This window comes from Cladosporium halotolerans (genome assembly GCF_011745625.1).
Source record: "Cladosporium halotolerans strain TM138-S3 chromosome Unknown Sca5, whole genome shotgun sequence".
Lineage (NCBI taxonomy): Eukaryota > Fungi > Ascomycota > Dothideomycetes > Cladosporiales > Cladosporiaceae > Cladosporium > Cladosporium halotolerans.
This window is the reverse complement of record NW_027191456.1, coordinates 625,220-651,315: the sequence shown is the minus strand read 5'-3', so window position 1 is coordinate 651,315 and position 26,096 is coordinate 625,220. Positions and strand designations below refer to the sequence as shown.

At 55.6% G+C, this 26,096-nt stretch overlaps 10 protein-coding genes across 10 annotated transcripts; 5 read left to right on the top strand and 5 right to left on the bottom strand.

Moving 5' to 3' along the window:
* Positions 1 to 1,600: 1,600 nt before the first annotated feature.
* Positions 1,601 to 4,869, top strand: WHR41_02132 (uncharacterized protein). Its single transcript, XM_069370738.1, has 2 exons — positions 1,601 to 3,205; positions 3,265 to 4,869. The coding sequence occupies exons 1-2, from the start codon at positions 2,134 to 2,136 to the stop codon at positions 4,314 to 4,316; spliced, it is 2,124 nt and encodes a 707-aa protein (XP_069232422.1). The 5' UTR covers positions 1,601 to 2,133; the 3' UTR covers positions 4,317 to 4,869.
* An 865-nt stretch (positions 4,870 to 5,734) lies between these two features.
* On the bottom strand, positions 5,735 to 6,501 carry WHR41_02131 (uncharacterized protein). Its single transcript, XM_069370737.1, has 2 exons — positions 6,018 to 6,501; positions 5,735 to 5,957 (listed from the first exon to the last, which is right to left on the bottom strand). Exons 1-2 carry the CDS (start codon positions 6,289 to 6,291, stop codon positions 5,800 to 5,802), a joined length of 432 nt encoding a protein of 143 aa, XP_069232421.1. The 5' UTR covers positions 6,292 to 6,501; the 3' UTR covers positions 5,735 to 5,799.
* A 1,492-nt stretch (positions 6,502 to 7,993) lies between these two features.
* On the bottom strand, positions 7,994 to 8,779 carry WHR41_02130 (uncharacterized protein; the record flags this gene model as incomplete). Its single annotated transcript, XM_069370736.1, has 1 exon — positions 7,994 to 8,779. The coding sequence occupies one exon, from the start codon at positions 8,777 to 8,779 to the stop codon at positions 7,994 to 7,996; it is 786 nt and encodes a 261-aa protein (XP_069232420.1).
* Positions 8,780 to 9,019: 240 nt separating this feature from the next.
* rpl-7 (60S ribosomal protein uL30) lies at positions 9,020 to 10,578 on the top strand. The gene is made up of 3 exons (XM_069370735.1): positions 9,020 to 9,108; positions 9,445 to 9,556; positions 9,735 to 10,578. The coding sequence occupies exons 1-3, from the start codon at positions 9,077 to 9,079 to the stop codon at positions 10,359 to 10,361; spliced, it is 771 nt and encodes a 256-aa protein (XP_069232185.1). The 5' UTR covers positions 9,020 to 9,076; the 3' UTR covers positions 10,362 to 10,578.
* A 113-nt stretch (positions 10,579 to 10,691) lies between these two features.
* On the bottom strand, positions 10,692 to 13,010 carry WHR41_02128 (uncharacterized protein; the record flags this gene model as incomplete). Its single annotated transcript, XM_069370734.1, has 1 exon — positions 10,692 to 13,010. The coding sequence occupies one exon, from the start codon at positions 13,008 to 13,010 to the stop codon at positions 10,692 to 10,694; it is 2,319 nt and encodes a 772-aa protein (XP_069232186.1).
* A 555-nt stretch (positions 13,011 to 13,565) lies between these two features.
* Positions 13,566 to 15,747, top strand: WHR41_02127 (uncharacterized protein). The gene is made up of 2 exons (XM_069370733.1): positions 13,566 to 13,888; positions 13,943 to 15,747. The coding sequence occupies exons 1-2, from the start codon at positions 13,655 to 13,657 to the stop codon at positions 15,575 to 15,577; spliced, it is 1,869 nt and encodes a 622-aa protein (XP_069232086.1). The 5' UTR covers positions 13,566 to 13,654; the 3' UTR covers positions 15,578 to 15,747.
* A 311-nt stretch (positions 15,748 to 16,058) lies between these two features.
* On the bottom strand, positions 16,059 to 18,731 carry WHR41_02126 (uncharacterized protein; the record flags this gene model as incomplete). The annotated part of the gene is made up of 1 exon (XM_069370732.1): positions 16,059 to 18,731. One exon carries the CDS (start codon positions 18,729 to 18,731, stop codon positions 16,059 to 16,061), a length of 2,673 nt encoding a protein of 890 aa, XP_069232087.1.
* A 764-nt stretch (positions 18,732 to 19,495) lies between these two features.
* On the top strand, positions 19,496 to 20,140 carry WHR41_02125 (uncharacterized protein; the record flags this gene model as incomplete). The annotated part of the gene is made up of 1 exon (XM_069370731.1): positions 19,496 to 20,140. The coding sequence occupies one exon, from the start codon at positions 19,496 to 19,498 to the stop codon at positions 20,138 to 20,140; it is 645 nt and encodes a 214-aa protein (XP_069232088.1).
* Positions 20,141 to 20,737: 597 nt separating this feature from the next.
* Positions 20,738 to 22,974, top strand: WHR41_02124 (uncharacterized protein; the record flags this gene model as incomplete). Its single annotated transcript, XM_069370730.1, has 4 exons — positions 20,738 to 21,333; positions 21,385 to 22,283; positions 22,336 to 22,560; positions 22,617 to 22,974. Exons 1-4 carry the CDS (start codon positions 21,310 to 21,312, stop codon positions 22,972 to 22,974), a joined length of 1,506 nt encoding a protein of 501 aa, XP_069232089.1. The 5' UTR covers positions 20,738 to 21,309.
* A 363-nt stretch (positions 22,975 to 23,337) lies between these two features.
* Positions 23,338 to 23,984, bottom strand: WHR41_02123 (uncharacterized protein; the record flags this gene model as incomplete). Its single annotated transcript, XM_069370729.1, has 2 exons — positions 23,861 to 23,984; positions 23,338 to 23,811 (listed from the first exon to the last, which is right to left on the bottom strand). Exons 1-2 carry the CDS (start codon positions 23,924 to 23,926, stop codon positions 23,338 to 23,340), a joined length of 540 nt encoding a protein of 179 aa, XP_069232083.1. The 5' UTR covers positions 23,927 to 23,984.
* Positions 23,985 to 26,096: the final 2,112 nt, after the last annotated feature.

Genomic DNA, 26,096 nt, shown 5'->3' with positions numbered 1-26,096 from the left:
GAATGAAATGAATATCTGAATACGGGAAAAAGCTGTTCTCTCTGCGTTCCCGTCGTGCGATGACTTCCTGTTCGCTACTGCCAAGCCTATGTTGTTCACTAAATAACCCTCCCGTCCGCATCCCAATGCCTGAGTTTGTCAATCAGCGATGTCAATCAGCGATGTCTACTAATTTTATGGGCTGCGATGTCACGTGGTCTGGGGTGCGTCTGGACGGAGGTTTAGGCGAGCAGCGACGACGACATCACGGAGTGCAGGGGGTGGGACCAAGGGCAAGGGATGATGGCATGGGTGGGTTCGTCTGGGAAGACTGGGTCTGATGGCTTTTTTTCTGCCAATCTACCAGGACTCTGTTCGCATAGTGGTTCGTTGATGACTGGCAAGTGACAGGAGAGACATCAGGAGAGCGTGAGAGCTACAGAAGCTGTCCCCGGGTCAACTTTTTTTTTCAAAGCGCTGAATCGGCTTCCGCAAGTCTGTACACATGCGAGGCAGGGATTAGCGAGGTGGGCCACCACGCTGTTTCGCACATGCTGCAAGGGGAGATATACATGCAGACATGCGGGTGAGCCTTGCCAGCGCATGCCTGAGGGAGCAGATGGTCAGCGTAGAGCGTCTTGAATAAGCACGCTGGTACTGGTCGACAGAACTTGTGAACCACATCGCCGGCCCGGACGCCTGTCAACCGGCTGTACTGTACAAGGACAGGCAGAAAAAGCTGGCTATCCGCTGAGGCCGGCCGCATCGTGATCCAGGCTCAGCCGTCAGGGTCCGATGAACAAATCTCTGATGATCGCTACCTCATGCTCTGCGCAGGAACTTCATCCGGGCCGCACGCTAGACAGGCAAAGCCGGGGTATGGCTTGCAGGTTTGCGATGGGCTTTTCTCGGCAGAGGCCGTGGCGAGGCAAGCGAGAGGATTGTTGTCCTTTCTGCCCGTTGTTTTTCTGAGCAGAGTTGGCTGGCGCCATCTTCGGGAGGTGGGGCATGACGATTCTCGCCGCGCGCCTCGGCTGGCGGGCTGGCAGCAGGGGGACGAACACCTGGACCGTCCGCTGCTGCCTGTGTCGTTGCGCTGATTCATACCGGAGGACAGATGAATCACAATACCAGAGCCTATCAGAAAAGAAGCCACGCACGCGACATCTCGGGAGGAGGAGCACTCGTCTCGCCACGGTTGGGCAAGAGACAGGCGACCAGAGTGGCATTCGCTGCAAGGCGTACATTAGTTCGAACAGATCTGACGCGGGGCTGAGTTGATTGGGCGAGTCATTGGCAGTCGGGCTAGAAGTGAACTCTCTGTGAAAAACCTCGTCATCGGCGGCGAAAGTCGTGGTGTGAGGCTGCAAAGCATGTGAGGCCGTAGAGTGTATGTTCTGCTTTAGTATGTACAAGTTGTCAGCCGCCGGAACCTCTCTGTCAGTCGGTTGTGTATGTGTACATGAAGTGTGGTCGCCGTCCGAAGCGAGTCCAGTGGTGTCAGCCCGCGCTTCACGTGCTTCTGGCTTGATCACACCGCCTGCGAGGGTGGAACCGACGAGCCGCGCTAGTCTAGCCAAAGTCTAAATCGACTAAGTTTACCAAAGCCCTCTGTCTCTCCCCCGAACACTTCACTTCTCTTGCACAAAGAACAACTGCACCATATCGCTGACTCTCACCCCTTATAACTAACCACACCGTACACATACACTTCTTACTTCGTCGGACAAGATGCCGCAGGCGGTCGCTGAGCTCTAAATTCACCGCTGGAGGGGCTGCCAAAGAGGCACCCTCCAGTCCGGTCTCTGCTTAGCGAAAAGGTTCAATCACTGACGACCACGTACTCTTTGGTTGCTTCAAGCACTCCAAATACATCGCCCTCAATTGAAACACGGCATCACCGAAGACAAAAGGGTTGCTGTAACTAGCACCTTAAATCACGCTCCGTTTGCTCAAGGAGCCTGTACCGACGAAGCCCAGACTCCGCCCTATCATAGTCAAGGGTTTGGTCGACCACACTCACACAAGACCGCACGCAGTTGCCCCGAAGGCGACACCAAGCGAACGTAAGACACATCATTCCATTGCGCTCTCTGCGCATACGACAATATCTCATTTCTACTCTCCTATCAACCACAACAAACTTTATCCTCAATGGCTCACCCGAACAACTCCGCGCCCATGGGCATGCCGTCTATGGCTTTGCCGACCAAGTCCACCCACTCTAGCTCAAAGGGTCTGCCAAGTAAGACTCCCACGGCACAACAGACTCGTCCGTCCAGTTCGACGAGCAACGAAGACGATCAAGACGGCGGCGCCGAAGCCGACAGTAGTGCGAACGAGGGCCAAGCTTCCGCTCAAGATGATGCGGATGCGGAAGCCCTGTCAGGTGTCGCTCGACTCACGGTAGAGCCGAACAAGAGCCTGGCGGGGGAGCCCTCTTCGGACGCACTACAAGACGAAGACATGATGTTTTTGGACGACGCGGAAATGATGGATATCATGCAAACAGAAGAAGGAGCAGAGGATCTCGACGCGAAAGACTTCGAGATTGACGACGACTACACTGGACTGGACGCGATAAGCGACGATGAAAGATCCGGCGAGGAGATTGAGAAGGACATGCTGAAGGCTGCTGAGTCGGACCTCAGGGAGGAATATCTGGAGCAAGAGGCAAATTCTGAGCTTCAGAACGAATCTGACTGGTTCACCGAGGAGTTGAACGAGGCGGGATATCGCAGCCGGAATCTCAGCATTGGCAGTGAAGAGGATGATCCTTTTGGTTTGAGCGCTCCTCTTGACCTGAACGACGACCCTTTCCAGGGTGCACAGCTGTTTGATTCTCAATGGCAAGGTCTCATGAACGACGCCGAGCTGAATCTCTGGCGCATGCCTAACACTGACCGTGCTCGAGAGGATTCTTTCCAGTCGAACGATCGACCCAAGCGCGTCCGTTTTGCCGAGGGCGAGCCCTTGTCTCGCAGTTCGAGCCACAGCAGCTCTGGCAGCAGCGACGACGAGGCTGACAGCCAATATCCTGATATATTCATGGACCAGGATGATCCCAAAATTCAACAGCTCCTCGCCCAGGATCGCGGGGACCCGGACATGAATGGCTACGGCAGCGATACTGGCTCTGTCTATGACTTTGAGGACGACGCTGATCGTTTCGCCTTTGAGATGGACGAGGAGAGCGACTCCTCCGACTACGACAGCGAGTCCGATTGTATGTCTTTGACGTTTAACCCCCATGCCTTGTTTGCCACGACTAACCTGATCATGAAGTGAGCGACGACAGCGAAGACGACGGTGGCTATGAGACCGAAGAGGAGACTCTCGAAGAGGCGCAAGCCAAGATGCATGAGGTCTGCAAGATCTCCCGCCCCATCTCCACTGCTAGTGCCCCAAGCACCCCGACAAGCAGCAAGCGGACACCTGCACCGCTCGCTCGTTCTAACAGTACCAATAACGGCTCGGCCAATAAGATCAGCAAAACCAAAAAGGGACCCAGGCAAGGCACTTTCGTGTGCGATCCCACCAAAGCAACTGTGGTCTCCGACGCGACAGGCAAGAAAACCGTCCTGTACATGCCGACTCAGCCTTCGGCGAAGAACAAGGCCTTCTGGGACCGTGCCCGCAGCGCAGCTAGCAGCCGTGATAATAGTCCTCGCGGTTCCATGTCCATCACGTTGCCGAATCGCAACGACAAAGACGAACAGCCAGCTCGTCCTTTCACAGCCCAGTCGACGCTCTCCACGATGTTTGATGGAAACTTCGACTTCATGCGCCATCAGGAAGTCTCACCTCCGCCCCCTCGCGCTGCGCCTCAGTCATCTTACACGCCTTCCCAAAGCGCTTTTACGACCCCTGCTCCCACCGAGCAAGGCAGCGATGCCGACGAAGATTACCCTGACTTCGGCATGCTCATTGACCTCGACCAGGATTCTGATGAAGAAAATGATGGAGCCTGGTCTGCTGCCGTAACCTCTCCGACCGAGCCATCGTTCCTCTCGCGTGGGATGGTCGGTTCCTTCCGTCTGAACCAACACCGCGCAAAGCAGGAGAGCTCTCTCGCCTCGCATCCAGACAGTCGTGCGTCGACTTCAGAAATCAATGCACTTCAGACTGGCCGTCGCGGTGCTGGCAACGCACCCATCACCCCTGCACGCAAGAGACGTCTCAGCAGAGACCTGAACAGAACCAACTCTGGGATCAGGAAGCCTGCCGCCCCATCCATTGGTAGCCCGCTCTCTGCCCGCCGTCCTCGGAGTCGCGGACAGAGTCTGTCTGGCAGATTGGACCAGACGCTCTCTCCCGGCTATTCTCTCAAGAAGTAGGGAACGCCCCACAACCTAATGACCCGGCTACGATATCACATCTTCGACGCCAGCGTGACTGGTCTCGCGCTGTGCTCTCACGAATCCACCACTTCCATTCGAGCAACGCAACCATTTTTCCAAATCCCGGCCCCACCATCGGGCAGCGAGCACACAAACGGGCGCCTTCTTCTCGGATGGCGCGACCCCCTGCAATCCAGCTTTCCAATCCAACCAAAGATACCCTCAGCGTTTTTGGCCCTTTCGCGAGAAACAGTTACCTTAAATGTTACAACCACAACAAAAGCAGTTCCTCACTGTCTCGAATCGTCGTCGCGTGCGAGTCTGTGCGTTCTGAGCAAAAATAGAGAGAGAAAAAAAGCAATGCTAGTATTAGTTTCCTTATTCGACGTCTCTTGTCTCTTGATTTTTGTGGTCTGCGTTGGCAGCGGGAGTCTCGTAGAGGGGCTGTTCGAGCCGAGATCGCGCTTTCCCCGCTTCTTCCTCGTTTTTCTCGTTTCGTTCTGGCGTTTGGGCTGTCCGTAGTTTGAGGAATCGAACGGATCTCTGAGAGTTGTAAGCGTTTCATCCGTGTGAGCCTTTTCTCTACGTTTCGATCTTTTGGCGTGATGCGCACGCTAACTTTGGGCTTGAACGTTGAAGCGAATCGTGAAGTAAATCGTCGACTGCCGGGTCATTGGCGGTTCGACGGACGTCTAGCACACTAGCTTTGCAGTGGAGTAGCCAGAATTTCAGGCTCGAATGGAGAAGATTGCATCTCCGTTTCTGATTTTTCAAGGCTGACGATTACGATGCGCCAGGATAGTCCAGATGGAACATGTAGCGTGATGGAAAAAATAATCACATTATATAAGATTTTCTGACGAAAGTGCTCTCATCAAATAGCAGCTTTAGCTCACATGGGAGAGCGCCAGACTGAAGTTCACTTCATGTCAAAGCATTCTGTGCGGTATCTGGAGGTACTGTGTTCGATCCACAGAAGCTGCATTACTTTTGCGATTTCTTTTTTGGTCCTTTGTACGTAGGTACAGTTGCGTCCCGGTATTTTTCCTACCTATTGTACATCGTTTGCGTTGACGAACAGACAATCAACGAAGGGACATTTTTGCCGTCTCGGTCCTCAATGAAGCGCTGGAGTCCACTTTGGACAAAGTGATGGATGTCCACGAACCAAAACACAGTTGGGCTCGCAACTCTTTCGCTTTGGGTAGTATTACCTCACGATCGAATCGGTGATTATGTCAGTGCATTGATGTTCTGTTCGTTGGCAGTACCAATGGGTTGCTCGACTTCTAACAGAACGGGATCAACTGACACATGGCAAGGTTCATCTGTCTTCCCACTTGCGCATGGGAATACCGACATGGCTTCTCAAACAATAGTGCGACATTGAAAGCAGTGTTGGAGAACAGGATGAATACTCAGAAAAACTCAAATTCAATTCATAGGTATATTACAGTAATTCATTCGTCGTCAAAAGCGTTCAAACACCCGAACCGGTGACACGGCTGGTACCATCGTCAGGGCCCGGGAGACCCTCCTCGTCGCCAGGCTCCTGGTAGGTGCCGCCAGACTTGGCTGCACCTCTGGTCCGCTCATTGATCATGTTGCCCTTGTTGATAGCTTCGTTGTCATCTCTCTCTATACTGAGTGTCAGCTATCAAGTCATCGTATCTAAAGCGAAACGTGGATCGGGCTTACCGAGCTGCGCATCAGAGTCGGCAACGTTGCCGTCAATCGGGTCCTCGACGGGTTTGTTGTCGGACTGGACGGGAACCTGATTCTGACCAGTACGGCTCTGATACTCGTTGTCCTGGAACTCGCCGGTGGGGATGTCGTTCTGGTCGCTCATTGTGGCTTGTTTATGTCGTGGCAAGATTCTGTTGTTGAAAGAGGCGGTAGTTTTCTGTGGGATGATAGAACGGACAAAGGGTGTGCGGCATCCAAGGATACTTATGCGATCAGATTGCGCCATCCACCATTAGCCCCTCCATCGACATGACAACGGTAGAGTGCTTCAAAGCTGCGTCATGAAGGGTGGTGAGGCTTGTGTATGTCATGTTGATGTCAACAGTCACGCCAATGCAACGAGCCCAATGTGTCTGGGGAGACGGGGAAAGGGGCGTGAGGGGTGATCACAGAGGGTACATGGGATTCTGGAGAGTCAGCATGACGGACAGTTCATGCTAGCAGGCGATGATTCCTCCCTAGAATGGTTCAAGGACGTGTGTCGCCCAATCAGACCCATCGCGGCGATGGAATCGTTTCCATCCCGCCTGCCATGCTGCCATATCTGGTGCCACCATGCAATTAAAAGGGCTAGAGTGCGGCATTGATGAACGTCACGACTTGGGCAAACGAGTCTGGTGGAAGGAACGTGCGCCACAGAAGCTGGGGGCAAATCTCAGATCCAAGGGTCTCCAGATCTGAATCGCACGCTAATGCAGACACTTTGACACCATTTTCGAAGCCAAGTGACGTGTCTCGTTCATGTACCCGCGTTTTGGCCTCTCCTGTCAATGAGGTCGCCATGACGAGACTAGATGGACGAGATCACCACACAGTGTCACGGATCCTGACACCATCCCAACTCCGCGTTGTGGGACTAGCTGCAACGGCGAGCATGGCCTTCACTATTTACTGCGTGAGCCTGGTCGTGTGATAGTAATATGGAACGCGTCTAGCGAAGGTTGTGATGTAGTCGCCAGTCCCTTGGCATTATGATCAAGCCATGGCTTCTTTATCATGTGGCTCCGCCGTTAACTAGCACTGCTGCAGCAAGATGGGCGTTGCGCTGCTTAGCCGCCCGTGCGTCGTCCTTCGAGTTCACAATGTGCGTAACTTCGTTACCACACAATCTGCAAAGCACTGCGACGAATATTGAGGTTCAGGATGTACGAGCCCCCTACATGCCTTCTTTGCTGCATACGCCATCACGCTCCCACTCGGTGGAGATCTCGCTGTGCGAACATTCACGGCACATAGACTCACTGCAATGACTTTCAGCCTTGCGCACACGTGGATTACACGCTATGCACCCCTTGGAGCAATCAAGGAGCATAATTGACTGCTTCCTGTGCCGTTGGCGAGTCGATAGTTCCGTCTCTCCCCAACTTGTTCGACCGCTTCAAACCGAAGGAGTGATTAGCCAGTACAAGACAAGCCTTAGCGCTCTCCCCTGGATCCCGTCGATGTCACTCATTAGCGTCGCACAAGGTGAATTCCGCTTGCTCGTAGCGTAGATCTCTTGATTCGTTTCCGCGTCTGACCGACACTGGGAGTTTCCTAACCCACGAGATCGCGCGCAATGTCCGCCTACTTTGCGCTTAGGCTTCGCAAAATTAATGCCTTATTTTGCTTTCAAGACGCGGAGTAATATAGCCACAAAATCTAGGACCAAATCGCTCTGCCTGCCGTCATATCGTGGTGCATGGCATTTTGCAAGATCGTAGACGTAAGGCGCTGGCACGACTATCAGGAGAGCAACAGCCTGATAAAGACCAAACTGCGCTCACGCAGGCATTGATTCATGGAGCGACTCCAGACATGCATTTGAGCAATCTGTCGGGTGATGCAAGCGCCGCACTAATCTTTTGAGGCCTGTCGCGATCGGGTTGAGCGCCTGGATTGGTGCGGTGATGGTGCTTAGTCTTATTCGTTTTCCAATGCTCGCGACTTCAAGCACCCTCGTGCATAGAGGCAGGACTCCAGAACTCAGTTTCCGAAGCTTGCGAGTCAACCCAAACAAGGCTGTCAGAGACCAAGTCATCCATGACAGCTACAGCTCTCGCACGCTCCCAGCCGAGATTGTCACGTAACATGGACACCGTGACATATCCCAACACCTGGATGACTTCCAGCACAGTCGATTGATCGAGGTTGAGCTCCTTGGGTACCGAGCGGATGAATCTGTGAGATCCAAGGGGAACGACTTTGAAACCACCTTCCAGAGGCGCAAGGGATTCCAAGGCTCTTTCAATATCGTCGTCAGTGACATCAATACCACCTCCGATAATACCACGGCCTTTCTCAATACGCTTGCGCATCTCTGACACTGCGATCATGCCACCGTTCTCGGCTCTGGTCTCTCTGCAGACTTCGACCACTCGCACAGCCAGCTCAAAGTAAAAGTCATTGACACTGCTGCCAAGCATCTTCGCCCATGCACTGCTTGCTTTGCCATTTGAAGTTGAGGCACCCTTCACATTACTGCCAGCCAGTGGATCCACACCAATAGCGTTGCACATGCGAGCAAACTCGGCACGGAATTGCGGGTTCTGCCTGATGTCTTTTGCGTGTGTAAGACTAAAGTTGTGAAGAGCGGCTTGGAATACTGATAGCTGGTTCGCCAGTGCTTCGGCATGGTTCGAGCGTAGAGCCTGACCGTGGCGAGCATATTGGTCGGCGCTGATAGCGGAGTTCGAAAAGGCGCTGAGGCCGACGCCGCGGCGGTTGGAAGACATTGTTCTGAGCCGCTAGCGATGTATATCGCTGCACCTGATTTGTAATCTTTGCAATCCCAAATGATCACTTGCAACGACACGAAACAGCAGCCACCAGTTTCAAGAGGCCGTGGAGTTCCCGTGAAGCTTTGCTGCCTGAGGCTCAAAACAGACAACAGCGGAGCTACCCTACCGAGGCGGGCCGTCCGCGCTTTGACCACCGCACACACAAGCCCATTTTGCTAGAGAACTTCAAATCTCCATCTCGATCACGGCGCTCTTTCTCTCCTCACGACTAACCCAGCAGCCACCGTCAAAATGCCCGGAAAGACCACTGCCACCATCAAGACGTATGTCGCACTCGGCTATTGCCTCCCCAGCACCGGGTGAAGAATTGCAACGCAGTCGGTCCAGCTCGAAAAAAAAAATGCTTGGAAGCCAGCACTCATTGCCTCAATCCTGCGCGACGTCAGAAATGGCTCGTCAGAATGTGAGGCAGTAAGAGGAGGGACAACGACGCTTGGGGAAACCCAGCGATGCCGTCGCCGACCAATGGTCGCGCAAGGCAAACCATGGTGCTTAGCGGAGAATGCATTAGGGCCAGACCACTGCGCTGCAATTCTTCGCTCGGAGCTATCTGCTCCGGCAGTACGCTCCCAGCGGACCGACTAACATGCTGTTCACAGTTCCGTCCCGACCCAGGACCAGATCCTGGTCCCGGAGACCCTTCTCAAGAAGCGCAAGTCCGCTGAGAAGGAGGCTGCCGACAAGGCTGCTGCGCGTGACGCCCGCAAGAAGGTTAGTCAACTCGTTTTCATTCACCCGCGGTATAGTGATGAAGCCTACCAACCATACCTCGACTAGCTACGGCGATGTTGTCGTAACGTTAACCATCTTTCGGGACTGATCGACCTCCCTGCTTCACGCACTTATTTTACATGGCTTCCATCGAACATCCTCTGACTGTTGCCAATAGGAGTCCAAGACCAAGCGCGAGCAGATCTTCAAGCGCGCCGAGTCCTACGTCAAGGAGTACCGCGACTACGAGCGTGAGCAGATCCGTCTTGCCCGCGTCGCCAAGTCCGAGGGTTCCTACTACGTCCCGGCCCAGCCCAAGCTGGTCTTCGTCGTCCGCATCAAGGGTATCAACAAGATTGACCCCAAGAAGCGCAAGACCCTGCAGCTCCTCCGTCTTCTTCAGATCAACAACGGTGTCTTCATCCGTCTGACCAAGGCCACCTCTGAGATGCTCAAGATCGTCGAGCCCTTCGTCGCCTACGGTTACCCCAACCTGAAGACCGTCCGCGAGCTCGTCTACAAGCGCGGTTACGCCAAGGCCAACAAGCAGCGCATCCCGCTCACCGACAACGCCATCATCGAGGAGCACCTCGGCAAGTACGGCATTGTCTGCATGGAGGACCTGATCCACGAGATCTACACCGTCGGCCCCAACTTCAAGCAGGCCGCCAACTTCCTCTGGCCCTTCAAGCTCTCCAACCCCACCGGTGGCTTCCGCACCCGCAAGTTCAAGCACTTCGTCGAGGGCGGTGACCTCGGCAACCGCGAGGAGCACATCAACGCCCTCGTCAGGCAGATGAACTAAGCGTTTTCCACTCACCTTGAACGGTGGTTTTGGGAAACGTGCGGGTTCATTCTAAGGCGTGCTTTGCTTCACGATACCATTTTCTTTGGCAGGTTTAACGGCGCATCAGGGACGGCTGGGTCACAAAAAAATGATAGTCGACTTTTTATGCGACACGAAATTCAATTCAATACTTTCACGTTGCCTGCCAACACAAAAAGTTCCAATTTGCCTTACACCATTCATGTTTACTTGTTCTGATCGTGACATCTGTGGTCTTGTAATAAATCTCTGCCATCCCCGTCCTACGTCTTCACCCAGTCCCACATCCCGGCGGCCACACCTCACTCACTACTGCGCAACCGCCTCCCCAATCGCCTTCGCCAACCGCCTATACTCCGACAACAACTCCTCCACCTCCCCCAACCTCAGCTCCCCGGCCCCCTGCACTTCCAGGAACCTCCTGCGCGGCGGCTTGATCCGCCGCAACTCCGCCAGCGCCTCGATCGCGTTCAGATCTGAACCGCCTTCGCTCACGCGGCTGCGCGTCTTCTCCAGCTCGTTCGCGGCGTCGGCGTTCGCTTCTTTCTGCGGAGGAGGAGGGGGCTGCGCCGCGGGGGGAGGTTGGGGCGAGGGCGTCGATGCGCCGGTGCTGGCTGCGCGGCCGAAGCGCGGGAACGAGGGCACGGCGGACGCGAAGCGGTTGAGCGGGTTGATGGCTGTGATGAAGTTTGCGGCGGCGTTGAGGGGTTCGTCTGTTGCGGACCCGGCGCCGGCGGGTTTGCTGGTGGGCGGTTGCGGGGAGCGGCTGGAGGAGGGGAAGGGGGCGCGCTTGCTGCCGCTGGTCGTGCTGCTGGTGCTGTCGGCGCTGCGGTCGCGGGTTGGGCGGCGGCCGGCGAGGAGTTCGAGGGGGCGGGAGGTGGTGGGTGGTTTTTGGTTGGCGGAGGGGATTTCGCTGGTGAGGGGGTCGTCGGCGGGCGAGGAGCGGCCGGAGAGGGTGATGCTGGGCGGGTACTCGTCTTCAGGCGTCGCGGCGGGAGGGGTCGAGACGAGCTTGCGGGCTTCCTCGAGGGTTTTGGGCAGGGTGGGATTGTTGTTGGGGACTTGGTCTTTGAGGCGGCCGAAGAGGGAGGCGAGGCTGTTCTCGAGCGTGCCGTTGATGCTGTCGTAGACTTTGTCGGCTGCTTGGAGCAGGTTCTCGCGGCTGGCTTCGAAGCGGTCGGCTTGGGCTTGTACCATGCTGCTCAGGCGGCGGTGGGGGGCGCCGGGACGTGAGGAAGTGGTTGTGGATGGGAGGGGTTTGTTGGTTAGGTCTGGGGTGCTTTTGTCGTGGGATAGGGCGGAGACTGCTGTTGTTTCGGGCTTGAGCGAGCGGTTCACAGCTGGCTGTGCTGGGGCTGTTTTGTCTGTGTTGGGGGTCGATGGCCGACTGCTTGACTTGGCGGGGCCTTCTGGTTGCTCGTCTGCTCGCAGTGACGACAGGTCGACAGTCTCGAGGAACGAGATGGAGGCCTCCAGATTCACCAGGCAGTACGCGGATTCGCCGTCGACTTTACTAGAAGCGCGGAAGCGCTGGATGAAGTTGAGGTTGCTGATAACGTTGAGGTCTAGATCTGAAGAAGTGATCAATGTGTAGATGAGTGTCGGTAAGATTTCGTCGGCTGAAGATGATGAGGGAAATAGCTGGGATAGTGTTTCCACAATGCTCTTGTGTGCCACTGTCAGATGTTGCAGCTTGCCCAGTGGGTATCGCTCATCGTCCATACGCTCCAGTGCCTCCCTAGCTGGTGCAAGAGAAGAATGGATTTCTGCCTCCTTCTCCGCAGCAGTCTTCGGTGTTGGGCCGTCCGACGGTTCAATGTCCACATGCAGCTCTTTCAAGCCAATGCCTACCAGCGACAAGGCCGCCGTGCGTGACCGCAGCTTCTCGTCTCTGGCATCGTCGTCCGTGGTTCTGTGTTTCCACAATTTGTCGTATATCCTCTCGCACACGGCTCGTTCGACAGCCTCTTCCAAGGCGATGCGTTTAAGCTCCAGCTGCTTCCTTGCTTTTTTGCGATCAGACACCTCTGACACCGTGAGCATTTCGCCTCCGCTGGTTGTACTGCTTGGGCTCTCGTTCCTCTTTGCCGTAGATCCAGCTCTTGCCCTTCCCTTGCTACTCCGCATAGTTGCAGTTGGAGACGAATCTTTCCTTCCCAGACGAGACGCCAATGTCGCAATATGGATGGATATCTGGGACGCCGCCCGCTCGTAGAAGTCTTGGAACATGTCTGAAAGCGTTTCGGCGCTGAGGGGAGCTGGATGTACCTTTGCCGACAGACTGTCCAGAAAGCGCTCCGTCATGCTCCTGATTTCGATGGGGAGCTCGTCCAGGGTGCTGGGGAGGTTCAGCTCAGGAGTGGCCACCTCCGTTTCCGAGCCCTCATCCTCCTCATCATGACGGTTTTCAAAGACGTCGGCTTTCGAGTCCTTGCCAAACAGCTCCGGCGAGGCATCGATAGACCTGGCTTCGGGTATCGAAGCTATTCCGGAGACTTGTGTTGTGTTTGCTCTTTTCCGTGGTGAAGAGGGAGTAGATGACGGCGACTCCATCCTCGTGAAGGAGCGTGATGTGTGCAGCGCTCTAGGCCTGCTGTCGTGGTTTTGGGTGGATTCGCCGGAAGACATTGCGGTAGCTCAACGCCGGCAAAAGCACAGATGGCGGGCAATGCAGTCGGGATGCGGGCTGCAGAACGCCCCGCTGATAAGGATGTATGAACAAGACCGGTGGTAGCGACAGTGGTATACAGAATCAGTACAGCGAGGATGTCGTTACTCCTCTCCGGCGTCTCCGGCACGGCAGGTGAGTGCTGACGAGGAGTGGTGGACGAGGGTTTGAGGACGTTTCTAGGCCTGGCACCTGGGTGCCTGACGAGACGGAGCTATCAAAGTGACGCAAGCACCAACCAAGCTGGCCTCAGCATCCTCCGAGAGACTGTGATCAGGCGGCAGCCAGCTTTGTGAGTCGTAACAGCACGTTCCGTCCTGCGCCGTCTTGCGTTGCGGGATCCGATCGAGTCTGGCCGTGGCGGTCATCTGCTGCTGCGTCCAGCGACCCTTGAGCACCCGCTGGCCGATCGGCGCCCGCGTGTCCCTCGCCCGCCCGCGTCGCCCTGCAGCCCGCGCCGCGGCTCATGCGCCACCGCCGGGCCGACCCCAAACAATGACATCGTCGTCGCCTCTCCACACCATCACCACTGCTATCACCACCCGCGTGCATCGCCATGTCTCGTGATCTGCGTGCCTGATTTATCCTGCTACGAACCTTCCATATGCGATGCCTTATTCCCTCTCCGCCTCCTCGCGCAACAGCAAGTCCTACCGCCATCATGATGCACGGTAGCTTGTTGCTGTCGTGCCTGCTATCAATCACCGCCTCCGCCGATGCCGCTCGCTCGCCACGCCAGAGGGCAGAACAGAGGAACCCATATGTCATTCTGCCTCCCGGGCTGGATAATGATATCGGCGAAGCAAAGCCTCCTATAGCTCTTGAAGAGAAGGAATTTGTGAGTTGCGGCAGCCATCCTTGGGGCCAACCAGGCAGCTAATCGCGTGACTAGACACTACGGCACATCTATCACCATGGATCTCACGACTATCCTGACCTTCACCGGTATATGGACATACCTGAAGATGCAAATTTAAAAGTCACCAGTGACTTCGGTGCTACCTACGAGCCCGCCCCTCGCGTGCTGCGAGCTAGGGCTGCTTCTACTTCCATGCAGCGACTGGCCGATCGAAGGAAATCAAGGATTGACGGGTTGCTGGAGCATGCTGAGGTGCATGGAGAAGCTGCGACGTTACCCTCGTCTGCCTGGACAGTCGATGAGGTCGCCGGACCTAATGTGACTGATAAAGAGACGGTACTAAGCTTCGCGAGGATGGCGAACAACGCGTACACCCACGAACACGGAACAGGAGAGTGGCAGGAGGTGGGTGGAGGCTTCAACTACACTGAGGACTTCGGTTGGGAGCAGGATGGATTACGCGGACACATCTTTGCGGACAAGACGAATGGCACGATTGTGATCGGACTGAAAGGTACCTCGATGGCTATCTTCGACGGCGCAGAGACCACCGGCAATGACAAGCTGAACGATAATCTGTTTGGCTCCTGCTGCTGTGGTCAAGGAGGGCCGTATGGTTGGAAGCAAGTCTGCGATTGCATGACCAACACCTACACGTGCAACTCAACCTGCTTGGTCAAGAGTCTGCGACAGAAGAGCCATTACTACTTCGCAGCTCGCGACCTCTACCACAACGTCACCGAGAGATACCCTAATTCTGACGTATGGATGTCTGGCCACTCACTCGGTGGAGTGGTGGGCTCCCTGCTCGGCCTAACCTACGGCTTGCCCGTCATGACTTTCGAGGCCTACCCAGACGCTATGGCTGCCTCTCGGCTTGGACTTCCCACACCTCCAGGTTATCGCATCGGCGCTCATCAGTCGCGTCCAAGCACTGGCATTCATCACTACGGCCATACTGCCGATCCAATCTTTATGGGGACGTGCAATGCCGCCACCTCGCTCTGCACCATCGCAGGCTACGCCTTGCAAAGCCAATGCCACACAGGCCGCACCTGCATCTACGACACCGTCGGCGACCTCGGCTGGCGCACCGGCGTTGGCACACACCGCATCGTCAACGTGATCAAAGACGTCATCGAGAAATACGACACCGTGCCCTCCTGCGAGGAAGACTTCGAATGCCAGGACTGCTTCAACTGGAAGTTTTTCGAAAGCAACAGCAGCGAAACCACCACCAGCTCCAGCAAACCCTCGAGCACGACCTCCCAAACTCGCACAGAGACCTGCAAAACCCCCGGCTGGTGGGGCTGCTTGGACGAGACGACCACGCCCCCTACCCCCACAACGACAATGACCAGCACCCTCACGACCTCATCCTGCAAGACCCCGGGCTGGTTCGGCTGCAAAGACCCCACGACCATGACTCTGACGACGACCATCACGTCCCCCACCGCCGCGCCTGCGCCAATCGTCACTACGACGTCTAGCACGCCCGTGACGACCACTTCGACGAGCCTCGCGTCGCCCTCGAGCTCGGTGGCCAGCTCTACGAGCACGTGCAAGACGCCGGGGTGGTTCGGGTGCAAGGATCCTACGTCTACAGTTTCTTCGAACACGGGTAGTTCCACTGCAGCGGCTGTCACGTATAAAGAGGGCTTGAGGTAGGTATGTGGGGTTCTTTAGATTTTGGTTTGGCGCATTAATAAGCGTGGGGTTTGGTTCAGGGCGTTTCTGGGTGCTTTGGGATGGGACGAGATCACGCACGCTTTACATCCAATTGGTATTTGTAGAATGCACATACAGAGTTTATTCCACACTTTCCGAAGTCCGTTCCATTCAAGCTTCACTTAGCAACCCACAGAAGCCCGGACACTTGTTAATGTGAGACCTCGCATCCAAATTTGTAAACGTTCGTACTTCACGTATATGCGGTCCAAAAAAAAATCCACCTCCCCAGCCAAGCTCGCTCGCTATGCATTACGATACAGAGAAGTGAAGAGAAATATTTGGCTCCATGCAAAAAAAAAGCCACCCACCACCTGTTTACCATCTACCATTTTCATCAGGTCGTCACCTCTTCATCAATAAACCTCGAAAGGAAACATCCCGCACCCTTCCACTCCACTTCACTTCACCTCACATTCCCTCACTTCCTCCCCTCCCTCTCCCACCTCTCCACCTTCTTCCTCTCCCACTCCATCTCCCTAATCTCCATCTCCGCCAACCGCACACACACATCCGCCACGTCGCCGCCGACCCTCCACGTCCTCAGCGTCACGCCGTGCCGGTCCATGACCGCACGCGCCTTCTGCAAGCGCTGCTGCCACAGCAGCTCTTTCTTGCCGAAGCCGTCGCCGGGGCTGCTGGGCAGGCCATCGTCGCTCCAGGCCGCGCTGTCGCGCGGGCGGCGCGCGGACGAGCTGAAGGACAGCGTGCTGCTGCTCGCTTGCCGGCGCGGGGGAGGGGGCGGGGCGAGCGGGCGCAGCGCGCTGGGGTCCAGGGTGCCGCTGCGGGTGGGCTCGGTGGGTTTTGAGACGGGCTGGCTGCTGGGCGGGAGGCTGCCGTAGGCGAGGTCGGAGTGCCAGGATCCGGGCATGGGGGTGGCGTCGGAGGGTTTGGTGCTGGTGCGTTTGTTGGCGCCGCGGCGGGTGGGGAGGGGTGGGGGTTGTTTGGCGCCGGAGGCGGAGCGCTGGACTTGGCTTAGGGGGGAGGGCTGGATGACTTGGGGTTGGTGAGGGGGTTGTTGGGGTTGTGCGGTGGAGGTCGAGGGGGGTTTGACTGTGCTGGAGGGTTTGCGTGGGCGGGGCGGAGGGGCTTTGGTGGCTTCTGAGGGCTGGTTGTCGGGTTGGCGGAGAGCTTGCGGTTTGGGTGGGGGCGCCGGCGTGTGCTTGTGCGGCTTTGATGTGTTGCTTGCTCTTCGCATGGCGAGGTTGCTGTCTGAGGGCCTCAGGAACATCTCGGGCCGCTTGGGCATCTGCTCGCTGAAGTCGATCAGGTCCTCCTCAGGGGACGTCGAAAAGTGCGCGATCGAGCCCGGTGAAGTGGCCAGTCGTCCAGGAAGCGGAGGTCGGCCGGCTCGGCCATCGTCTTGGAATCGGCTCTCGACGTGCGCGTCTGGGTTGATGCTGTGCCTGACTTGACGCATTTCCTCCTCCATGTCTTGCAGGGACGCCGCGATTGCCGCTTTGAGGTCGGCGTCGTCTTCGCGAATGTCGCCTGGCCGGTTGAGCCGCTTCGACATCTGCAGGCTGTCGCCACTGTGTGTTCGTGAATGGTTCCTTGAGTGATTGCGGCTGTTTGGCTTGCTGTTTTTGCCGCTGCCCGATCCATTGCTGGGATCGAAATAGCCAGACCTGACTGGTGTGGTCACATCGCGGATGAAGACTCCGAGGATTCTTCCTGGATTATCGATGACGACGTCGGTATAGACCTCAAGATCTGCCTCTCCGCTGTCGCCCACAAGAATAAATTTGCGGTCCGGAAAGTCTCGCATTAATCTGTCCAGAGTGCCCTTCTTCCGCTCAGCCACCGGCTCGAAAATTCCCTGTAGGGCTCCGCTGTACTGTTTCAGATGAAACGACCCCGGGGGTAGATTCGCAAGCTTGAAGAAGCTCGAAAGGACAGGATATACCTGCCATGGCGAGTTGGACACATAGTGAACCTTCACGCCCATGTCGTGCATAGTATTGTACCACTCGCGGACACCCTCTATGGTTAGATCCCCCAGGTCACGGATAAAGGCGTTGCGGAAGATTTCGCGAGCACCGCCGGTGATGTTCGAGTGTTTGATGGTATCGTCGATATCGCTGATCAAGCTGACGCCTTTATCGAGGGTGACCTGCACTTCTTCCGTCGCCGAAAAGCCCTCTCCCGCTAAAACGCGTACGTGAGTCGGGATGAAATCCAGCGGCGCTCTAACATTGAAATGGCCGGATGCGTCTGTATAGACTGTTCGCTGGCGTGAGATTTTATCGTTGTAAAAGAAAGCACTGATGGGCTGTTCTGCAAGGCCAGTAGCCAGAAAGGGCTTTAATCGCGTGAGTAGGTGCGCATTCGCCGTAGCAAGTTCCGCTGCAGTCATATGCGCAGGCTGTGCCCAGCTTGAACGCTTTTGTACTGGAGTAATTTGTCCTGATTTGTCCGGAGTGCTTGTCGGCTGAGGTGACGCAGAGAGTCGACTCCCTTTGCCCTCGCTAAAAGCGCCTTGCTGTGCTTTCTCCGCTTCAGCATTTCCACGTTGGACCAATTGCTCTGCTTCAAAATTGATCAGATCTTCTTCTTGCCCCGGCGCCCTGTTCGGGCTGGATGCACGACTTGAAGGCCTGCTGTTGTCGTTCGACTTGGTCGGCGGTGCGGGAAGACCGACCACCTGTCGTGCTACACCAATCATTAAGCGGTGTTTACGGCCGTGGGGCCCTCGTTGTGGGTTGTAGATCCAACCGCGCACATCTACATCAACGATAGCTTTGTCGCTCTCGTGTTGTTCCCATTGCCGTCGCCAATAATCCTCATCATTACTATTCTCATCCGAAACAGGTCTCTCCCTGTTTTTGACGTGTTTGCGAGCATAGCTTGGGAATAATATCATCTCTGCGTTGCCATTCTTTACGATCGACGCATCGGGGAATGGATTGTCCTGTCCCTCGTCGCCACCTTTCGATGCGTTCGAGTCTCCTCCCTGCCAATAGCTAGATCGCAGTTCGTTGGCTGCTTTCAGATAACCCGCCAGCTTTTTCCGTCGTGCGCCAGGCTCTTTCCCTTCCGATCTGAAGACAGAGAGGTCGGCATACCCGCTGCCGCCAGAACTGTTGAACGCCATATTTTCCTTGTGTCGCAAGGCAGCAGCATCTTTCGGAGACCTTATGGATCGTCGATTCACTCGAGGCACCCTCAGGCGTCCGAGTATGCCGGTGAATTTGCGTTGTTTCTTGCGGAGCTGGCGAGAGACTAGATAGCGGTAGATCGAGGCTTGAGCCTTGTGTCGCAGGTGTGGTAGACGATGGTATCGTAGGTTGTCGAGCTTCCTCCTCGCCTCAGCATGAACGTTCGGAAACAGGTACCGGAACAGAGAGGTGCGGTTGTGCTGGCTAGGCTTGGAGGAGCGTTGCAGGAAACGCCGCCAGAATTGGGGCGCCACGGTGACTTGTATGCGCCAGCGCTCGGGGGGTCAAAGGGGGACGCGTACACGCGCAAATCCGCGGTGGTGTGTGTCTCCAGGATGACCGGTCACTCGGGCTAGAATAGTGGGAGCTCTAGACCGGCGCAGCGCAGGCGCAAGGTCCAGTCGGCGAGTGCACCACAACGTCATGGCGGCTCACCCCGTTGCCGGATCCCGCGCATGAATAAGTATCGCCGCCCCGGTCGACGGTGCACACGGCGCCATCAGACACTGACGCGGCGAGTAGCGAAGAGTAAGGCAACACCATCTCGTCTCACACCCTCAAGGGTACGCCTGGTACTTGCATCGCCCCGTGGCCACTGCAGCCGGGGTCATGCGCGTTCGCATTGCAAAGCCGCCTTGAACGCCTGCTGACAAGAGGCCAGATATCGAGGTACTTATTGCCTGCGTATATTGAGTACACAATGAGCTTCCCGGAAATCCAACAAGCGAATGTCTCTTACGAGACGGAGTCTAGGCCGAAGACGCACATTGTCAAGGCGGCCCATGGTTTCGCCTTCGAGGTGAAGAAGGGCGAACACTTTCGCGTTGTTGATCTCTATGGCGAGCAAGTCGTCGACTTCGCCGCCTGGGTACAAGGCACTAATCTCAGAGAGAAGCTCAGTATGGCCTATACCCGTTTCCGCCTCAATGGCGTTACGCCTGCGGTCGGGGAGTATCTTTGGACCAACAACGACGACCCAATCCTGAAGCTAGTCGAAGACACGGTGAAGGTACACGACATGACCTTTATGAGCTGCTTTCCTAAGATGTACGAAAAGGAAGGTCGACCTGGACACCGCTCCTGCGCCTCGAATATTGCCGAAGCTATGGAGCCACATGGAATGAAGGATCACCTGGACGTCACGGATCCATTCAACATCTTCCAGAACACACCGAATTACAGCTTGAAGCGCCTCGGAAGCAGCAAGCCTGGCGACTATGTTGAATTTGAAGCCATGCAAGACTGCATTTGCGCTTGCAGTAGTTGTCCGTACGATGCGGAGGGGTTCAACGGCGGCAAGATCACAGACATTGCCATCGTGACTGGCGTGCCAGCAAAGGCTTGAAACCACTTGGCATGAATGCTGAGCTGGCGAGCCTAGGCCATTGACGATATACTGATGCTATGTAGGCCATCGGCGATCGACTTATATGTATTTATTGCTGTACAGAGCTGTGGTCTCACTGTTGTGACCGAAACCGACTTGTTTCTCAAGTACCGCTTTATGGCGTCCACATGACCCTTCCAGGACCGACCCTTGGCAAGTGCATTGCTCTTGCGGTTGCGAACGTCTCTCACGGGCGAGGACACTCATCTCGAAGCATTCTTGGCCTTCAACTGCCAGGAGCTTACTGGGCTACAGTAAACTCTTACGAGATGACTCAAGACTTTTTGATTATGCAATGCTGGAGAACACATCACGTTCCAATCTGCACGTCATGACGATTCCTTCCCGTACGCAGAAGAAATCGGAGGCCGTTTCGGCGAGCGACTCCCGAGAAACCAATCGGCCATCTAGATGTAAGCGCATAGCAACGCCTGCGACAGTGTTTGGATAGCGAGCATTTGATTGGCTGGACGGATGGCCGGGCCTTTTGCGATAACGGCTTTGCATACTTGTGGTCGTTGCAGACCCCCAAAAGAGTAAGCTCCAACGTCCAGAACCGAAGCTAGCTTTACAACGTCTCCCACCATCTCAGACAATATTGGCCACACCCAACGCCACCGATGGATCTAACTCCATAATCCGATCATAGCGCAATGCTGTCCTCCGGTCAACCAAGCTTGCACTTGTAAACATTCCCATGGCGATCTCGGTGTTCGGGCGTCGTGCGGCTGTACCGCAGTGGCCAAGCCCGCACATAGATATGCGTCTGCAGTCTTGCATGTGCTTGAGTTTTCTTCGTTTCGTCAACGTGATACCGACAGTCGCTCTTCTTACATCGAATTTCTAACCCTACAGATACTCTCAGCCCCGATCGTTAGCAGCAACGCCTGCAAGGGACGCAAGCAACCTTGTCATTTGAATTTATCGACGTCCAATCGTAAAAGAAAAACAGAATAAGGAATTGGAAGCATAGAGAGGAGGATACAACGAGAACGGTGATAATAGGAGGAATCTCAGGAAAAGAGCTAAGTATATTTCATTCATTGCAACAGGAACCAGCGAGGCAGTATCGCGGTTGATAAGGCATACATTGCCAATTGCGGTTCGTTCTGTCATCAGATTCACCTATGGCTAAGATGACACCAATGAACGTAAGTACACACGCCTCCAGGCAAACTCGGCCTCGTTCTGACTCGCTCCAGGTTGCCGTTATGGCTCTATTTGCTCCTCTCGCGCTCGCCAAGCCGTTCTCCCACTCTCAGCGCACGTCGAACACATTCACAAACACGACTTTGGAGGACATGGTCGCTACGGATATGGAATCTCCGACATCAACTGAATCTGCACCCGGATGCTTCGAGACCTATGTCCCCATGCCCGACGAGACTTGCGGTGAGCTCGCTTCGGATTATGGCATCTACTTGTCATCGTTCGAGGCAGACTACGCCGCAGACTCTGACTTTTGTGAGACCATGCTTTCTGGTCAAGGCTACTGCGCTTCAAAGGAGGGCGATGGGGATGACGGGGATTTTGTCATCACCAGTGTTGTCTACGCCGATGCAACAGTCACTCTGGATGACTTTGGCAATCCCGCTGCAGGACCTGCCGTCACTCCCGCCCCAAGAGACGCATCTGAGCCAACGACCACGGAAACCACAATCACTTTCTCTGCTATGACAACCTTGACTTATACTATCGGAACGGGAACCTCAAAGCAGGAAAGGACCAAAGTCATCACCCATACAGATGTGCAGGTCGAAACTTTTGCTCTCAACAACGCGGTCGGTACCGGTACGGGCTCAGTCGGCACTGTAGGCACCGTAACAAACCACCCCTTTGCCAACGCAACTGGCGCATCGGTGTCTACTGTTACTGTGCACGATACCCAGACCACGACCGTTTTGACTACTAGCACGCAGCTGGCTAACGCCAGCTCTACACTAACCGCTCCCAGGACTTTGAAAGGCACTCCGTTTGCCACCACTCGGCCCGCACCCGCTGCGACCTTGAACGCGGAGAACACATACAAGAGCTACTTAGGCAACGGTACTGTTGCTGAAGGATGGCCATCCGAGGACCAGTGGCTGTCTTTCGACAACCTGTAAGAGAAGCCTTATTTGCGCATTTAGGGACTACGACTAACACATTTATAGCTTCAAGGCCAACAAGGAACAGATCGACAACTCTTGCGATGCCTGGAATGTCACCCTGAACAGCCCCGAGGAGGTCTCTTCGATTCAAGAGTCCATTCTGGACGTCGCCAACTCGACCGGCGTGGACAGCCGCTTCATCCTCGCGACAATGATGCAGACTTCATCCGGCTGCGTCCGTGCCATCTCAACATCCTCCAACTACTTGGCCTCGGGCCTGATGCAAAGGTACGCTACGAAATGAGACTCACATATCACGCGAAGCACCACTGACTCCTCTTTAGCCCCAACGGCGCCGACACTTGCAACCAGAATTCCGCCATGCTCGCCTCTCTCAGCGACGAAAGCGATGCCACAGCCGGCACACTGAACCCCTGCCCGCCCTCCACCATCCACCACATGATCCTCGAAGGTACGAACGGCACCGACTCCCGCGAAGGCCTCGCGCAGCTGCTCGAGAAGCCGGGCTCGGACGGTGTCAACCGCTTCTACCGCGCCGCACGTTGGTACAACGGCGGCGGCGTCGACCCCTCCGGCGACCTGGGCAAAGGCTGCTGCATGGCATCCTTTGCCAGCGATATCGCGAACAGGTTGACCGGGTGGGTTGGCTGGGAGAGTGATTTTGAGGATGATAGAGTGTAGGCTATGGGCTTTGTGCTTTGCTTTGTGCGTTTCTATTCTTCGAAGGTTTTTGAGCATGGTGTTTGGGGGGTTTTCTTGTTTATTGGGAGGAATTATCATTCTTGGAAGGACGGGACTTCTTTTCTTTTGTCACCCGAAGACAGACGAGCACGTGTATATTCGCCAATGGTATACTGGAGCTCTTGAGGCGAATCGTCGCTTTACAACCAACTTTTAATCTCATAGCGTATCCTGTCAAGCTAAGGTGCGAAATCAATCATAATATCAGCAAGCCAAACACAATTTCCGCATCCATCACCTCATAGAACCACGTTAACCTTCATAATAATACTCGACAACAAATAATACAACCAAGAACACTCATTAACTGCTACACTGAATTTTCGCCGACGAAACAATAGGCAGCACAAACTTGCTCGCTTTAGTAAAACACCTCGAAAACCCCGTGCTCAACGGATGCGCCGTCTCCTTTCCCTCGCATCCCTTCTTATCGAACGCCACCAACTCACAAGATCCCGTATCGCCGCCGTCAGCCGTATAGAAGTATGAATGCACCACGCCCTTTGTAGCTTTCACTTCGACGCATTCGCTTTCGTAGGTGCTGGATCCGGATGTGTTCTTGACGGCGAGCTTTGTGTCGGTGGGTCGGCTGAGAAAGAGGTTCTCGAGTAGGCCTTTGCCCGCCAGGCAGAAGGGGAATTCATACGCGATGAGGTTCACGAGTACGCCGTCGGTGCAGACTTCGGCTGGCGTGACGGCTCTGGTGTCAAGGGATTCGGTTGGATTGGCGGTCGAGGTCGCGAGGATTGCGCATACCGCTGCGATGGCGCGCCGAGACTGAGATCGTCAGTATTTGTTCGATGTGAAATTGTTGATTCTATCCTACCGGAAAATGCATTGTATTGAGTCTGGAGTCGCCGCGAGTCAGGGTCGAAAACGCTTGCGATAACATCCAGTTGATGTATCGATATGGTGTTAGCTTTTCAGGATACTTGGGCAATGCTTCGTCGCGCTTTTTTAATTTTACCAAAGTATACAATGGTGTTCTACAAGTCTTCTGCTTTGTGTTTGTTTCCTGGAACGTAACAAAGGAAGTGGTGGGTGCGAATACGTCAATGCTTGCGCTCGAGCGTGGTCTGAGCGGTGTAGTAATTTACCTTTTCCAACGGTCTCACAGGATGTTCGGATACCGGGTGAAAGGAGGACTCAATGGGGGCTTACACACATCGAATGACTCTTCGCGGTAATCCGCAGTTGCGTGGGAACTTCTGTAGCACGACGCCGCGTCCATCCGCCATCGTTGCGAAGAGGTGTCATAAATTCGAATTTTGACGACGACCCTCAAAGACTGACCAACAGCATAAAGGGCACAAGCTGGGAACGCGAAAGTGCTCTTGCACATCCCTGTAACTATCAGCAATTCTTGATCTAGACGCAAAGTCAAATCTTCGTCGATGCCTATACGACTTCATTTTACTTCAGCGAGCGTGCAGATCTACTGTGCTGGAAACCTATCAAGAGCAAATGGTTTGTTCATAACAGCGAGAATTTAGTTCATACGAAACATGGTATCTAGAATGCTGCAATTGACAGCGGGCCAAGTGGCTCAAATAGTTGACGCCTCCAATACAGAATCCAAATGGAAGTTTGCGTTGCGGCTCGTCGCTCGCAAATCTGTGAAGACTCCTGTTAATCGACCTCAGGCGTGATGCTTGCTAGCATCTCAAAATTGGAAATGTTGCTTAAGAGCGGTAGCTAGGGGGAGCGTTGTAGGTCGGGGGAGTCGACTGGTAGGAAGCCGGGGCGGGGCTGCCGGTGGAGTAGGCAGCGGGCGCGGAGTAGGCAGCAGGAGCAGAGTAGGCCGGGGGAGCAGACTCATAGGCGGCCGGGGCGGGGCTAGAGTAGGCGGGAGGAGCGGAGTACTGAGCGGCGGGAGTCTCCTCAGGCTCGACCTTGCAGCCGTTCTCCTTAGGGGCGGGGGCGGCGCCGGAGTAAGAGTCCTGGGCGGGCTGGCTGTTGTAGCTGGCAGGCATGTTGTCGTAGCTAGCAGGCTGGGTGCTGTAGCTGTTGGCAGGCTGAGAGTTGTAGCTGTCGGCGGGCATGCTGTTGTAGCTGGCAGTAGGCTTGTTGTCGTAGCTGGCAGGCTGGTTATTGTAGCTGTCGGCAGGCTGGGTGTCGTAGCTTGCGGGCTGGGTGTTGTAGCTATCGGCAGGCATGCTGTTGTAGCTAGCGGTAGGCTTGTTGTCGTAGCTGGCAGGCTGGGTGTTGTAGCTAGCGGCAGGCTGAGTGTTGTAGCTGTCAGCGGGCATGTTGTCGTAGCTAGAGGTGGGTTTGCTGTCGTGGCTGCTGGCATCACCGCCGTAGTTGCCAGAAGCACTGCCCATGCCCTTGCCCTCCAGGTCAAGAGAGCCCTGAGCAGATCCGCTGGCAGAGCCCTCGCCCTCACCGCCAAGGTGCAGGCCACCAAGAACGCTGCCGAGGAAACCGCCGGCAGCCTCAAGACCACCGTCGTGGGACCCAGTCAGGCCGAGGCCGCTGATCAGGCCCTCGATACCACCACCAATGCCACCAGAAATACCGCCGGCGCCAGAGACGGAGCCACCAGCCTCGCCGTGGAAAAGAGCGCTGATCTCGCCGGCAGCCTGGCCATGGAAGTTGCCGCCAAGGTCCTTCAGACCGCAGAGAAGAGCACCAATGCCAGCCTGGCCTGACAGAGATCCAGACGCACCGCCGGAGAGAGCGCCAGTCAGTTGACCAGCAGCCTCGCCGACGAGCGAGACCTGGCCCTTGGCAGCACCAGAGACACCGGCGTTCACGAGGCCACCGACGAGAGCGGAAAGACCAAAGCCAGCGTCGCCGCTAACAGAGCCCGAGATGCTGCCAGAAGCAGCAACAAGAGCGTCGATACCGGCAGAGAGCTCGGCAGAAGCACCGCCGTAAATCGCGCCAGTGATGCCGGCCGATCCAGAAATGCTGCCGTCGATCATGAGAGAGGCACCAATGGAGCTCACACCCTTCATGACCTGGTCGCAGTCGTCATCCGAGAGCTTGAGACCAGTCTGGAACTCGATCTCGGCCTTGAGGGCGATCTTGAAGTCGGCACCGCCCTGGAGGCGGCCCTT